Raw genomic sequence first — 15508 nt, 5'->3', positions numbered from 1 at the left:
GAGGGCCACAGAGAGGGAGAGCAAGAAAATTCCCACGTAGTCTCCGCGTTGTCCGCACAGAGTCCTATGTGGGGCTTGAACTCATTCACTGCGGGATCATGACCTGAGCCAAAACCAAGAGTCAGAAGCTTAACCAGCTGAGCTACCCAGGCACCGTTATTAATGATTTGATTTGTTATAAAAGCAATGCATGTTTTGCAACAGCATGGATAGATCTTGAGGGCATTAGGCTAAGTGAAACAAAACAGACAGAGAAAGGCCAATACTACGTGGTATCACTTATAAGTAGAAAACAAAAGTCAAACTCCTAGAAGCAGAAAGTAGAAAAGTGGTTGCCAGGGGCTAAGGGTGGGGAAAACAGGGATAGGCTGGTAAAAGCATGTAAGCTTTCAGCTATAAGATAAATAAGGCTTGGGGCGCTTCAGTGGCTCAGTCAGTTGGGCGTCCGACTTCGACTTCAGCTCAGGTCATGATCTCACGTTTCGTGGGTTCGAGCCCCGAGTCAGGCTCTGTGCTGACAGTTCGGAGCCTGGAGCCTGCTTCAGATTCTGTGTCTCCCTCTCTCTCTGCCCCTCTCCCACTTGCACTCTGTCTCTCTCTCTCTCTCTCTCTCAGAAATAAATAAACATAAAAAAAAGATAAATAAGGTTTGAAGACCTAATGTGTAATGTGGAAACTATAGTTGGTAACACTGTATGGTATAATTGTAATTTGCTGAGTGGAACTTAAATGTTCATATATATTATATATAAGTGTTCATACATATAATATATATGCACACACATATACATTTGAGGTGATGGAAATGTTAACTAGATGGGAAGAATCTTTTCACAATATATATGTATGTCAAATCATTATGAACTACATTTTAAGTAGATTAAAATGTTGTTTGTCAATTACACCTCCATAAAGCAGAAAAAAAGCAACGCATTTTTTTAATGTTTATTTATTTATTTATTTATTTATTTATTTTTTAATATATAAAATTTATTGTCAGATTGGTTTCCATACAACACCCAATGCTCATCCCAAAAGGTGCCCTCCTCAATACCCATCACCCACCCTCCCCTCCCTCCCACCCCCCATCAACCCTCAGTTTGTTCTCAGTTTTTAAGAGTCTCTTATGCTTTGGCTCTCTCCCACTCTAACCTCTTTTTTTTTTTTTTTTTCCTTCCCCTTCCCCATGGGTTTCTGTTAAGTTTCTCAGGATCCACATAAGAGTGAAACCATATGGTATCTGTCTTTCTCTGTATGGCTTATTTCACTTAGCATCACACTCTCCAGTTCCATCCACAAAGCAACCCATTTTTAATAGGGAAATTAAAACATTACTGGGATATGTAATACAGAAGGGAAAATTCTCTAATTTTATTTCTTTATTTTCCCATATTATATTTCTAACTGTTGTTTGCTAAATGTCTTCTACACAGTTTTCCTTTATAAAAATACATTATTTATAGAACAATCTCATATTCTAAGACATATTTCCTAAATTGGAATTGTATTAGAAGGCCCTGAAACTCTTTCTGTCACATAAAATATAAATCTTTGACATCCTTTCATGTTAGTGAATGTTCATCTATTTCATTTACAGAATAATTCATTTGGATTACCAAAATAATGCATTCTTACGACAATTCAAAAAGATTGAAGTGTCAAAGAAAAACTAATAGTCTCCTTCTCACCCTAATTCCACCCTGGTCCTTTATAAGTTGTACAGAAAGTATGATTGCTTTAAGAATTTAAAACTTATATTTGTGTGTCTTTTTTTTTTTTTTTTTTTTAAGGATTACAGATTTTCAGTTGTGTGTAATACCAAGAGAATTACTTGTTTTCCTGTTCTTATGGGAATTGTTAGCAATGCCCTTCTTGGAATTTTTAACTTTACCGAACTTATTAAAACAGAGAGAAGCACATTTCCTTTTGTAAGTACAGTATTGACTTATATAAGAGACTATTTAATGAGGGATAAAGGGAGAGAACTCTATAGCTTACCACCTGAGTTTGAGTCCTGTTTCTGCTATTTATTAGGAACTTTCTTAGCCATTCCTTGCTTTACTGTCTTCGTCTATAAAATGGGGAATATAATTGTATCTACTATATACAGTTATTGTGAGGATTAAATCTGTTTCCTCAGTGCCTAGAACAGAGCCTGACCTTTTTCATTCATTCTACAAATATTTCTTGAGTGTCTACCTGATACTTAGACTCGTTTTATCACTGGCCTCATCCTTCCAGTCTAACATCTTATCTAATCGGGGCGTTTGGGTGGCTCAGGTGTTTGAGCGTCCGACTCTTGATTTCTGCCCAGGTCATGATCTCATGGTTCGTGGGGTCGAACCTGCGTCGTGCTGTCGGCACGGAGCCTGCTTGGGATGCTCTGTCTCCCTCTGTCTCTGCTGCTCCCCTGCTTGCATGAGTGCTCTCTCAAACTAAATAAATGCATTGAAAAAAATAAAATAAAATCTTGTCTATTCAAAAGTATCCACAGCTCCCCAAGACATAGAACATTAAAAGAGCCAAGATCCGAAGGACACTGAAAACTGTAAAATAATAGAGAAAAATAATAGGTCTGTTAAAGAATCTGTCTTGAATAACTCTTCACACTTAACTAGGTACCTAATACATAGTTTCTAAAATCAGTGAATGAATGGACTTGCTTAGAAATCTAGAACACTTACAAAGCTTCAAATGCAAATCCTTAATCTTACATCACTTCTCCCTAGGGGAGTTTATTGAGTATGTGATATACATTGACTAAAGCAAGTGTAGAAAGTATACACCACATCCACCCTCAGCCCCCAATCCTGTAGTATCTCATTGGGGTCCAGGCTTCCTCCACCAGGCATGCCTCCTCCTGGGTCCTCCCTCCCCCCAACACTACAGTGCTGCCTCCTAGAATGCTTCCACCTGGGATACCCCCCAGCCATGCCCCCACCACCTGTGTCTCCTGGAGCTGGAGGACTTGGCCCACCATCAGCAGGAACCCCACGGGCTGGACATCCTGGGCATGGACACTCACGTCCTCACCCATTCCCACCAGGTGGGATGCCCCATCCAAGGGTGTCTCAGATGCAGCCAGCCCACCGTGGTCTTTATGGCTTAGGACACCCCCATGCTGGGCCCCCAGGCTCTGGGGGCAGGGGACAGCCACCATCCCGATGGCCACCTGGAGTGCCTCATCCCGGACCTATTCCAAAGGGCATGCCCCCTCGAGGGCCTCCGTTTGGATCTCCCATGGGTCACCCAGGTCCTATGCCTCCACCTGGGATGCGTGGACCTACTCCAGTGATACCTCCTCGTGGATATACTGAGCCTCCGCAACCCCCACCCAGTGGCTACCAGCGGGGGCCCCTCCCTCCATCCAGACCCACCCCCCGGCCTCCAGTTCCCCCTGGTGGCCCACCTCAAGGCCCTCTTCCTCAGTGATTTCTCATTCTCTTGCCTCCTGTTCTATTTTCCCGATATTTTTTCAATTCCTTGGACCAGTCACAGTTGCTGTAGCTCCCTAGGGCTAAGGCACTAATCCCTCTTAGGCCTTTTTTTTTAATGTAATTTTTTTTTCACAGGAGGTTTTATTTTTTTTTAAGTGTATTTATTTATTTCGGGGGTGGGGCAGGGAGAGCAAGAACAAGTGGGGGAGGGGCAGAGAGAGAATCCCAAGCAAGCTCCTCGCTGCCAGCACAGAGCCCAATGTGGGGCTTGAACTCACCAAGCGTTGGTCCTAAGTGTTTTGCAAATGCACAGAGAAAATAAAACTAAACTCCTTGTTTAAGGGGGAAAAATGTGGAGAGTAAATAGACAGATCACACTGAAATTTATGAGAATATACAATCCAACTCTAAAATTATGATTATTTAACAGTTCTGTGGTGTTTTCTCTATCATTTTATTTTACTTATTTTTTTGAAGTTTACTTACTTATTTTAAGAGAGAGAGAGAGCACAAGCACAGCCCGTGATTCCTGGCTTGAACTCATGAACCATGAGATCATGACCTGAGCCACATCAAGAGTTGGATGCTCAACTGACTGAGCCACCCAGGCGCCCCATTTTTTCTCTTTCGTTTTAAATTCTGAAGTGTCCTTTTGGGTCTTGGCTCTTTTCTGTTTTGTGTCGTATGAGATACAGTGCAGTTTTTGATTATATACGATTTTAATAACTGTCCTCAGCCTTCAAGTAATTCCTAACAGGTGTGTTTAATTATTGTAGATAAAAAAGGGGAAAATGGTGGAAATTGGGTGAATGTTTGCAAGTATATGCATAGTGGTTGTAGAGAATGAAATTTTTATAGTAAGAAATTAATATAATGGCACCTCTAGTTTTTTTTTGCCTATGAAATAAGGCCATTTCTGTACTCTTTTTTTCTTTTTTCCCAGTCCATTCTTATAACTGTAATACATTACCCTGTCTGGAAAACAACTTAGATTTATAGTAAGACCCTTCCAGGCCTTAAAGATTAATTTAAATATTTCTAGATGTCCAGAAGTGTTTTACGCAGGAAAGATTTGCTCTCCTCTAATTATATTTCACAGGTAGGGACAAGAACAGCTTCAAGTTCAAGAGTTTTAGAGGCTATTATCTATAATTCATCTACTTGGAAGTAGGGAACCGGAATAAGCAGTCTGTCTGCTTCAGAGACTATCAGTGCAGCTCCAAAGAGTATATGTCTTTGCTTAACAATTACTAGATGTAAATATGAAAAAGAACCTGCTCACGATCTCTCCATACATGCCTATGAATTCAGATTTTGAATTTCTGTTGATATCGTGCAGTTCCTGGGAATGGAGCCTGCTATTTAGGGTAGCAAAACATGGCCACTTCTGCCTGTGTTTGCTTTTTTTTTTTTTTTTTTAATGTTTATTTAGTTTTGAGAGAGAGCACGAATGAGGGAGAGGCAGAGAGAGAGGAGGACAGAGGATCGGAAGAAGCGGGCTCTGCGCTGACAGCAGACAGCCCAACAGTCACAAACTGTGAGATCATGACCCGAGCCAAAGTCAGACACTTAACTGACTGAGCCACCCAGGCACCCCTGTCTGTGTTTGCTTCTTAAATTAGGTATATGCTTCCATTCTGAAGTTCTCACTATCTCATATCTTACGACTATGTTTGATTGCATGATATGTAACAATTTCAATAGCTTACAGGTGTGTTTTGAACTTCCAGAATGGCGTCTTAGTGGAATTTGGTTTTGTGAATGGGCCTTTATTTTTGTTGGTCCTTGCAAACTGCCTTTCTCCTTACATTGGCATGAGCAGCTTCAGCGATCGCAAAGTAAGAGGGGGTGTGGGAGGGGAGGAGGACAAAGATGATTTTCTCTGACTTCAAAAATTCGAATTTCACTGCTATATACACACGGGATAGTTCTTCAAGAAAAATGTGTCTACACGTAAATTATGTCGTTGTTCTAGTCTCATTATAGATTCTGTCAAATGGTTAATCACAATGTCAAAGGAGTCAGAAAATTCACTATTCAACACCATGAAATTGTCTCACCTTTAAGGGAATCCTACTAAATCAACTCTAGAAGTAAAAGTGTGGTGCTTCTTGACCGTGTGTTGTTATTTCACAGTTCCAAACGGAATGTGTGTGTGTGTTTTTTAAATAGAGCGTCAAATATAAGACATACCATGTTTCTGAACTTTTAACAACACTTTTGTAAATCAAGCTTTAAAATTTTATGTTATCGTCATTTTCATTTATCTACATCAAAGAGTAAATCAACTCTACAAATAATCCAGACTTTTCCTGTTGAGCCAATGGCTGTATATTCCCATATTGGACGTCAGATACTTAGAGACATGCCCTTCTCCAGTCACAGTGACACGGTGTTTCTCTGGGACGGTATTAGTTGCCTGAGGCCTGATTACCTAGACCTGGGTTAGAAAGTTACTGAAGCTCAGATTCACTATATAAAATAATACAGACCAAAAAAATTACAACATGCTATTTCTAAAATGTATTAAAAGTTTGTATTTTCGCATAAACAAAATACCTTTTTGACCCAACATTTCAAACCCTTCTGTATCCCTTCTGTTTCTTTATCAGCAAAAAACTCAGTCTCAGTTATGGATTTCAGGCCTGTGTCCTTCGGCATACTGGATCGGACAGGCTCTGGTGGACATTCCATTATACTGCTCGATTCTTCTTTCAGTGTATTTAATGAACTGCTTCATGGTTTTGGAAGTCAGATTCCCACTGGTGCTCATGTTTGCTCTTGTAAGTGATCATTTTTTTCACCAGGCCAAAATATAATAGAAACAAACATTCACTTTCATTAGCGTTGTATCGTTAACGAAAGGCGTGTGTGAGAAAATGGCCTTACACAGCCTTATGGTCTCATCATCTCCCTGTTCCCCGTCCCATACGTGACCTGCATCTCTAATCTTGCCACTAAATATATTGTTTGCAGGTGGTTTGCATAGTTGGTTGTGCAGCTTCTCTTATATTCTTCACGTATGTGATTTCATTCATCTTTCGCAAGAGAAGAAAAAATAATGGCCTTTGGTGTCTCGGGTTTCTTATTGTAAGTATCTATGCATACATATGCACATTTATATTAAATTTTTTTAAAGCTTATTTTTAAGAATTCAAAGTTAAGTATAAATGCTTAAAAATTTTTAAATGTTTATTTACTTTTGACTGAGAGAGAGAGAGAGAGAGAGAGAGAGAGAGAGAGAGAGAGAATGACTGGGGGAGGGGCAGACAGAGAGGGAGACACAGAATGTGAAGCAGGCTCCAGGCTCTGAGCTGTCAGCACAGAGCCCAATGCGGGGCTCGAACTCACAAACCATGAGATCATGACCTGAGCCAAAGTCAGGTGCCCAACCAACTGAGCCATGCAGGCACCCCTAAATACGTTACTTAGAAGAGAATGGAATCACTTCTTTTGTACCTCTTTTGTACCTCCATGGACTGTGTTCATGGTTTCAGTATTTCTTGTTCATTTTCTCTCTCCTATTTCCATCTGTTCTTTGAGGTTTCTCTTTTATATCTCTGTTTCTTTGGAGAGAAACAAAATATCTGTAGAAACCCTGGCAGGGCTCACCTGAAAGACTAGATCACTTGGGACAGTCCCCTCATTTTACAGAGTGGGAAGAACTTAAAAGAATCACACCTGAACCCAAGCCTCTCAACTCAGTGTAGTTTTTCTCCTGAATAATTCTACTTATTAAAAAAAAAAGTGCGATAGGTGACCATATTGACTAGTAATGTAATCAAACAAATAAACATGGAAAAGTTTGATTAATAAATAAAAACATTTATTACATTAGGCACTCTCTGCTGTATTCTCTTCCCTATGCCTTGTTGACATCTTGAGCAGATATCATAGCTTTCTGACCATTTCAGATAGTAAAATAGCTCATTAAGATTCACTTAAAAGGTCAGCCAAGTCCAAATCATAGCTTTAATCTCAAAAGCTCCATCCCCAACCCCACTTCAGGCATGCCCTTAGTTTGGGGACCAGTGGTGAGAAAGGGAGCAGGGTCTACCCTTTTAATTTTTCTATTTGTTCTGTTTTTCCCCTTCTCCTGTATGTGGGGACAGGGCAGAGGGTTTAGGGTAAAGAGAGCCAACATCTTACTTCTTTGGGGCTGGTACAGTCACAGTGGCTGGTCTTTGTGGGTAATATCCAAAGGTTTGGATTTAGTGTGGATGGGAATGTCACAAATACAGCCAGTTGGAGAATTCAGTATGCCGGCAGAGATCGTAAAGGCTATTAAATTGCTTCTTAGTCTCTAAGTATCCTCCTTGCAGTACCCAATCATATCATTCGTTGGGTTGATTTTATAAGTGGTTGTGCTACAATAGTCAAATGCCGTAACGAGGTAACGCCTCCTTAACTATTGGAATTAGTCCTTGATCTGTTTGGTTTTTCTCCCCTTACTCATCCCAATATAAAGGTAGTTTTGTCTGTTTCATCCTCTCATTTAATCAGTTTTTGCTTTATATATTTTGAGACTACAGGTGACCCTTGAACAACATGGGAGTTAGGGGAACCAGCCCTCTGCATGGTCGCGATTATGCGTGTAACTTTTGACTTCCCCCAGATGTATACTGTTGACTGGAAGGCTTACCGATAACATAAGCAGTCGATTAACACATATTATTAAGTTATCTGTATTACATACTGTATTCTCACAACAAAGTAACCTAGAGAAAAAAATATTATTAAGAAAATCATAAGGAAGAGAAAATACATTTCCAGGACTGCATTTATTGAACAAAAAGTGCATGTATACATGGGCCTGCACAGGTCAAACCCATGTTGTTCAAACCCATATTTTATTTGATCATTCAAGTCTGGAATCATTAGGTAGTGGCCCTATTTATTCTCATAATGGCTTTTGGTCATAAAGTCGATATGTCAGATATTAATATAGGTATACCAGATTTCTTTTATTTAGCTTTTGCCTGGTAAATCGTTTTGCCACGGGTTTACTTTCAACCTTTGGGTGTCATGCTTTTGTGTCTGTTTGTTGCCAACTGAATATAGTTGGATTTTATTTGTTGTCATTTTTAAATTCAATCTGACAATCTGTGCGTTTAATTTAATGAATTTCTTGTGATTGTTTATACACTTCAATTTGGTGATATCATTTTTTACTTCATGGCTTTGTATTTGTGATGTGCATTATGTGGTGGCTTATAGATGGGCATCATCTCTCAGAGACTTCCTGTGATCTTGTGTGTGTGTGTGTGTGTGTGTGTGTGTGTGTGTGTGTCTGTCTGTCTAAATTTCCTCTTATTAGGACAATAGTTACATTGGATTAGGGCCCACCTCCATGACGTCTTTAATCTTAATGACCTCTTCAAGGACCCCATCTCCAAATACAATCATGTTCTACTGGGCTTAGAACTTCAATATGTGAATTTCAGGGGACAAAACTCAGCCCATAATATCCTTGATTTTCTTTTCCCCATGCCAAACTTAATGGAGCCTAAAGTTAATATCCTAATTACTTCCAACACTGTATTTTGGAGACTTTATGATCAATAATTGCCCACCCTACTTACATGATATTCTCTAGTGTTTGGTTCTCTCATTTTTAATCTCATAAATAAACATTATTATTTTAAGAAGTTAAAAAATATTTGTAGACACTTTTTGTTGACCGTTTGTCCACTATTCACACATGTAACTTTGTCTTTTTATTCTCATTAGGGCCATTTTTCAGTCTCATTCTTAAAAGTTAATTTTACTGCATATAAATTTCTTGGCTGACAATTATTTTCTCTTATCACCTAAATTCACTAACCTCTTGCTGACCTTTTTGCTATTGAGATGTATTGCTGTCTGCCATTCCTTTGTAGAGGATTCGTCTTCGACTACTTTTAAGGTCTTTGACTTTCGCACCTTTAATTTCATTACATTGTTTCTAGGTGTGGATTTCTTTGTATTTATCATTTTTTTCAAATGAATTTTGCCATCTGAATCTGTGAATTCATTTGTCAGTTCCAGGAATTTCGCTGCCAGTACCTCTTTAAATATTACCTCTCTTATGAAAGTGTGAATAAAATATTTATTTTTTGCTCCCTGGACTCTACTGAGATAGTATTAGTGTTATTCTCAGTCTGTTCTCCACATCTCTTAGCATTTTGCTCCAACTTTCTATGTCCTTGTCCTTGCTGCATTCTGGGAAATGCTTCAGACTCTCCTTCCAATTCACTTATTTTTTGATTCAGCTATTTCTGAGTTACGCTTAATCTTTGATCAACTTTTTAAAATTTCAACTTTGTTTTCTAAAACGATTTGGCTCTATTTCAGATATGTCCAGCGGTTTCTCGTGATCTCTTGTTACTTGCTTTTGTGTTCTTTATTCCACACTTGATTTACTTATACATTTAATTAAAATAATATTTGTACTTGTTCTTTGACAATGATAACAGTCTTCAAATAGTTATAATCTGTTGTTGGTTGTCCCCCCCCAAACTCCAACCCTCCCCCCAGCCACTTGTTGTGGCTGGTTGCTTTGTATATTTGAATGTATGTTTGTTTGTTTGTTTGTTTGTTTGTTTGTTTATTTTAGCTGGGTGCACATATTCAAGATCTTACACTGGGGATATTTTCATCCTAGAAGAATTTTCAATTATTTTTGCAAGAAGTACAGTGTAGAGCCCATGTAGGGCATTCACCATCTTAGAGCATCATGCCTTAATGTGGGGGTTGCAAGGAATACCCCTAAAGAGGGTTATTTATTCTATACTTATTCTATCGAGGGTATTTGGAGGGAAGGACCTCTCAATCCCTGAACTGGAATGCACATTTGTTCCCTGGTTGCTCAGATTTAGTGTTTACTTAATAGTCCAAGTTAGGTTTCAGACTTTGTGTTTCCTGTCAAAGAATTCTCTCACTTTTTCCCCCGAGACTAGCAGTGTATTTAAAGGACATGTGTTTTAGATGGCACGGGTAAGGTCTTTCAGGATATCTATTCTTCTATATTTCTACAGGTAGAAGTCCACAGCTAACTTTTAAAACTTCAGTTTTGGGGGTGCCTGGGTGGGCTCAGTTGGTTAAGCGGCCGACTTCGGCTCAGGTCATGATCTCGCGGTCTGTGAGTTCAAGCCCTGCATCTGGCTCTGTGCTGACAGCTCAGAGCCTGGAGCCTGTTTCAGATTCTGTGTCTCCCTCTCGCTGACCCTCCCCTGTTCATGCTCTATCTCTCTCTGTCTCAAAAATAAATAAAAACATTAAAAAAAAATTTTTAAAAACTTCAGTTTTTTACAGCAGTAAATATAGAATCCAGTTTATAGCAGATGGAAGAATAAATATAGAATGGGGAAGTAGAAATAGGAAGTGTTTTACAACTCCTTTAAATGTAATGTTGTTGGTATTGTTTGCCAGAGGAAAGATCTAATGGAAGGATTCTTTTTATTTTTCTGATGTTTGGGACAAGATAGATGAGGTAATTAGTGCATTAAGGGAATAAGAGAAGAGAGGTAGGGTTGTCAAAGATAAGTTATTTAATTGCATTCTTAGAATTAGAAGGTTTAACTTCAGTTTTTTATAACTGAAGATATATTGCTGCATACTTTGTTACAGCAGAACCTTTATTACTTATAAATGGCATGAACAGTAAATCTTCAAGGAGATTCTGATACAAGGTTATAAAATAAACTAGTGAACCTGTTTCTGTTTATATTGCTTTTTCCTCCAGAAAATGTTTCTGGTGCTTGTGGAGGAAACATTATTTATATGCGTTTTTGTTCTATCATCTGTTTCATATGTATCATGGCAGCCGACGTCATGTCCACTGACTTGATGTATGGCCGGTTATCTTCCTATAAAAGTATAGCGGTTAAGAGTTTGGGCTCTAGAGCCAGACAGCCCCCGGTTTGAATCCTTGACCTAGCACTGAACAGCTGTAAGACACTGGGCAAGTCAATTCATTTATCTGACCCTCGGAAAATATATATAATAACCATAATACTTTAAAGGGTCAGGACTGACTTTTTCAAAGCACATTGACCATCACAGTGCTAGTCAACTGCTCATCAAAGTCCTTGGTAAACAGTAAATGCTCAGTAACAGCTTCTAGCCTTTTCTTGTCTTTCACCCCTTTTTATTCCTACAACTGTAGTAACTACAATACCACTCCACAAAGTGATTTGCATAAATTGAACCCTTAATATGTATCTTTTTTGGGACCCCTGGGTAGCCCAGGTGGTTGAGCGTCCGGCTTCGGCTCAGGTCACATCTTGCTCACATATCTTGTGCTGACAGCTCGGAGCCTGGAACCTATTTCGGATTCTGTGTCTCCCTCTCTCTCTGCCCTTCCCCTGCTTGGGTTCTGTCTCTCTCTCTCTCTCTCTCTCTCTCTCAAAAATAAATAAACATTTAAAAAATTTTAAATATGTATCTTTTTTGATTATTTGATGAATAAAAACATAAAGATAGAAATCCTCCTGCCTTTCCAATATTCATTCACTCGTTCATTCATTGATATTTATTGCATTTCTCTGTTACAAAGTGCCAGACACTTTGCTCGAGCAAAACAATCTTTGCAATCAGAGGACTTATATGGAATATGTAAAAGAAAGTGATTCTTATCCAAACCAAACCAAATCCTTCTTCAGAATGCCCCATGGGTCTGTGGCGAAAGGAGAACTGGGTCCAGGGAGTCCATTTAGGAAACCACCAAAGTAGTCTGACTTGGGAATATGGGCTGCCATGTATGGTGCTGTCCATATTATTTTTCTCTGAGTTTTGTTTTGAGTATACTTGACACAAGACGTCACATTGGTTTCAGGTGAACACCATAGTGAGTCCACAAGTTAACGCGTTACGCTATGCTCACGAGGGTAGCTACCCTCTGTCACCATACATCGTTATTACCTTACCATTGACTATATTTCTTCCGCTGTGCCTTTTATCCCCTTGACTTATTCATTCCTCCCAGGATGTTTTCAACCTTTCACTATTCCTACCTTAGTGTCAAAATGGATAATTCTCATATCTTTCCTATTGCTTAAATACGGCAATAAATACCTCAACGTTTATTTTGTCCTTTTGTCTTTTAAGATTCCAAGTCATATCATTAGTTAATTCTAAATTATACGCTGGTGCTAAAAGCATATGAGGATTTTGGGTGATGAAAAGGGTAAATAATGTAATATCCCTTTCTTTTATTGTTACTCTCTATCCATATCAGATAGTGCGAAATCTTCTAGATATTTAAAAGATATTTATCTTTTAGATATTATAAACTTGTGTTTCAGTTGTAATGATAGTTTCTTGCTTCCTAAAGAGGAAAACCTAGCAATATTGCTATATATAAAGTGAAAATGAGAATATCTCCTAGGAAAACAGATTATTCGTTTAAAAAGCTTACAATATTATATCCGACTGAGAAAATTAAAATACCTATGGATATTTTTCTTCTAGATTTCAATATTTTTACTCATCATCCAATCATCAGCCAAACCTGAAGACCCCAGTTCAATTCTATGCATGATTTCAATACCTTTCTACACTTTAATTAGATTTTTCATACTTTTTATGGAGGTAAGCAATATTACCTACTGTGTGACTGACCTTAACCATGTAGCCCATTAATGAAATCTTTGCCCAGTGTTGAAACAAGTATAAAATTTAGGAGTTATTCGATGCTGGTAAGTTCTGAAACTAAGATTGCAAAACTGAATAAAGTTGATGACTGTGCTTGAGTCCCTTTTCCTAAATATCAGATCACATGGGAGATGTGACATATTGCGCTCTTTGATTGCATGCCACTTAGTGTCAATAAATTGCTTTGGAGATGTGATTGGTAAGGGAAGGAAATCATGTTGCTACAAGCACTTCTGGGAGAAACCAAGCGCTGCTGAGAATTTGGGGGGGGGGCAACTGTTGATAAATGTCATCTACATCACAGTTCTGGACTTTATCACTCCCACTATAAAGAAATTTGCAAGTGCACTCCTTTTGTTTTTAATGTTTATTTATTCTGAGAGAGAGAGAGAGAGAGAGAAAGCACATGCGCACATGAATGGGGGAGGGGCAGAGGGAGAGGGGGAGAGAGAGAATCCCAAGCAGGCTCCCAACATGGGGCTCAATCCCACCAACCATAAGATCATGACCTGAGCCGAAATTAAGAGTCAAACACTTAACCGACTGAAACACCCAGGTGCCCTGTGCAAGCACACTTAATGAGCACCATGTGATGTATGAAACTATTGAATCACTGTATTGTACTCCTGAAACTAATATAACACTGTCTGTTAACTAATTCAAATTAAAATAAAAACTTAAGGACACCTGGGTGGCTCAGTTGGTTAAGTGCCCAGCCCTTGATTTCAGCTCAGGTCATGATCTCACACTTCATGAGATGGACCCCACATTAGGCTCTGTGCTGGCAGCGTGGATCCTGCTTGGGATTCTCTCTCCCTCTCTCTCTACCCCTCCACCATGGTACACGTGTATGCTCTCTCTCTCTCTAAATAAATAAATATACATAAACATTTAATAAAATAGAATAAAATAAAAACTTAAATAAAAAATTTAAAAATCATTAATGCTAAATACTTCTTTTTTTTAACATTTATTTATGTTTTTGAGACAGACAGAGACAGAGCATGAACGGGGGAGGGTCAGAGAGAGAGGGAGACACAGAATCTGAAACAGGCTCCAAGCTCTGAGCTGTGGGCACAGAGCCCGATGTGGGGCTCGAACTCACAGACCGTGAGATCATGACCTGAGCCGGAGTGGGATGTGCAACCGACTGAGCCACCCAGGCGCCCCATTAAGTAGTATTTTTAATAGGAGGCAGCTAAAAAATATTCATCTGAAGAACGAATCAGAATTGCAAAACTATAGTCAAGGGTATTTTATTATAAAATATCTATTATAAAAAGATTGAAATAATGTTTGCTCTTAGAAGGTAATATATGTATTCTGCCAAGCCCAGGATCTCACATAGTGTGGACACTCACTAAATGGTAGTCATTTTTAAAATATCCCTTTTAGCATTTATTGGCAGAAAAAATATTAGATTCTTCTGAGAACATTCACTTTTAGTAAAATGAATAATGAGCATTATATACTCCCTCTCGTTTACCTATCTTATGGAACTGAGGGAAATGCAAAACTAAATGCAGTGCTTAACTTCAATAATTATCTTATTCTAAGACTTAACACGTCTATTTCTAGGTATTTTACAATTGTGAAAAAAATACGTATTTCTAGGTATTTTACAATTGTGTAAAGTCGTATTCTAAGACTTAACATGTCTATTTCTAGCTATTTTACAATTGTGAAAAAAATACCTATTTCTAGGTATTTTACAATTGTGAAAAGTCGTATTCTAAGACTTAACACGTCTATTTCTAGCTATTTTACAATTGTGAAAAAAATACCCATTTCTAGGTATTTTACAATTGTGAAAAGTCGTATTCTAAGACTTAACACGTCTATTTCTAGCTATTTTACAAAATAGCTCCCGCTATTTGGGGTTTAGCATTCTGATCAGTGTCGGCTGGCTTTTAGAAGGAGGTGAGGATAATGATGACAGAACTGTAACCAGAAAGAACACTGCAAGGCCTCTCAGTACTGAGAATGTTCATAGATGTTAGCATACATCGAACAAAATATGTAATATTTATGTGTCAAAAATAAAATCAGTCTAGATGAAAAAAATAGAAGAAGAAATCTGCCAATCCCTACCACATACAATTGGAAGGCAGAAGGTGTTGGAGATTACAACCAAGGAAGGATGTCAGCTCATCAACAGACTTTAGTAACAGAGAACAAATTCAAGTTCAACGTTTGCATATTTAGTGCACAAATTTTATATGCATCAAGCAGAGGAAACTTCATTTAACTCTTGTGTTTCTTCAACAGGTATTTTATGTGTATGTGAGAAACTCGGAAAGTGTGAATGATGAAATAAAGGAAGGCAATCAGAGCATTCTCTTAACAGTCTTAATAGTAAGAAAAATTTTCTACCTGAATGTGTATTGCCTAGGATTCGTAACTGTGTAATACACTTAGTCTTATTTAAATAACGGCAA

General features: G+C 38.4%; 1 protein-coding gene across 1 annotated transcript in view; it reads left to right on the top strand.

Annotated features, from left to right (window-relative positions):
* Nucleotides 1-15508, top strand: part of ABCA10 (ATP binding cassette subfamily A member 10) — a 70820-nt gene that overhangs the window by 41821 nt on the left and 13491 nt on the right. Inside the window, exons 22-27 of the mRNA XM_060645570.3 lie at nt 1791-1928; nt 5168-5275; nt 6050-6220; nt 6414-6527; nt 12888-13007; nt 15339-15425. Of these exons, the coding sequence (XP_060501553.3) occupies nt 1791-1928; nt 5168-5275; nt 6050-6220; nt 6414-6527; nt 12888-13007; nt 15339-15425 (738 nt within the window). The remainder of the gene's footprint in view (nt 1-1790; nt 1929-5167; nt 5276-6049; nt 6221-6413; nt 6528-12887; nt 13008-15338; nt 15426-15508) is intronic.

The sequence above is a fragment of the Panthera onca genome, chromosome E1, assembly GCF_046562875.1.
Source record: "Panthera onca isolate mPanOnc1 chromosome E1, mPanOnc1 haplotype 2, whole genome shotgun sequence".
Taxonomy (NCBI): Eukaryota; Metazoa; Chordata; class Mammalia; order Carnivora; family Felidae; genus Panthera; species Panthera onca.
This window is presented reverse-complemented; position numbering and strand designations above follow the sequence as displayed.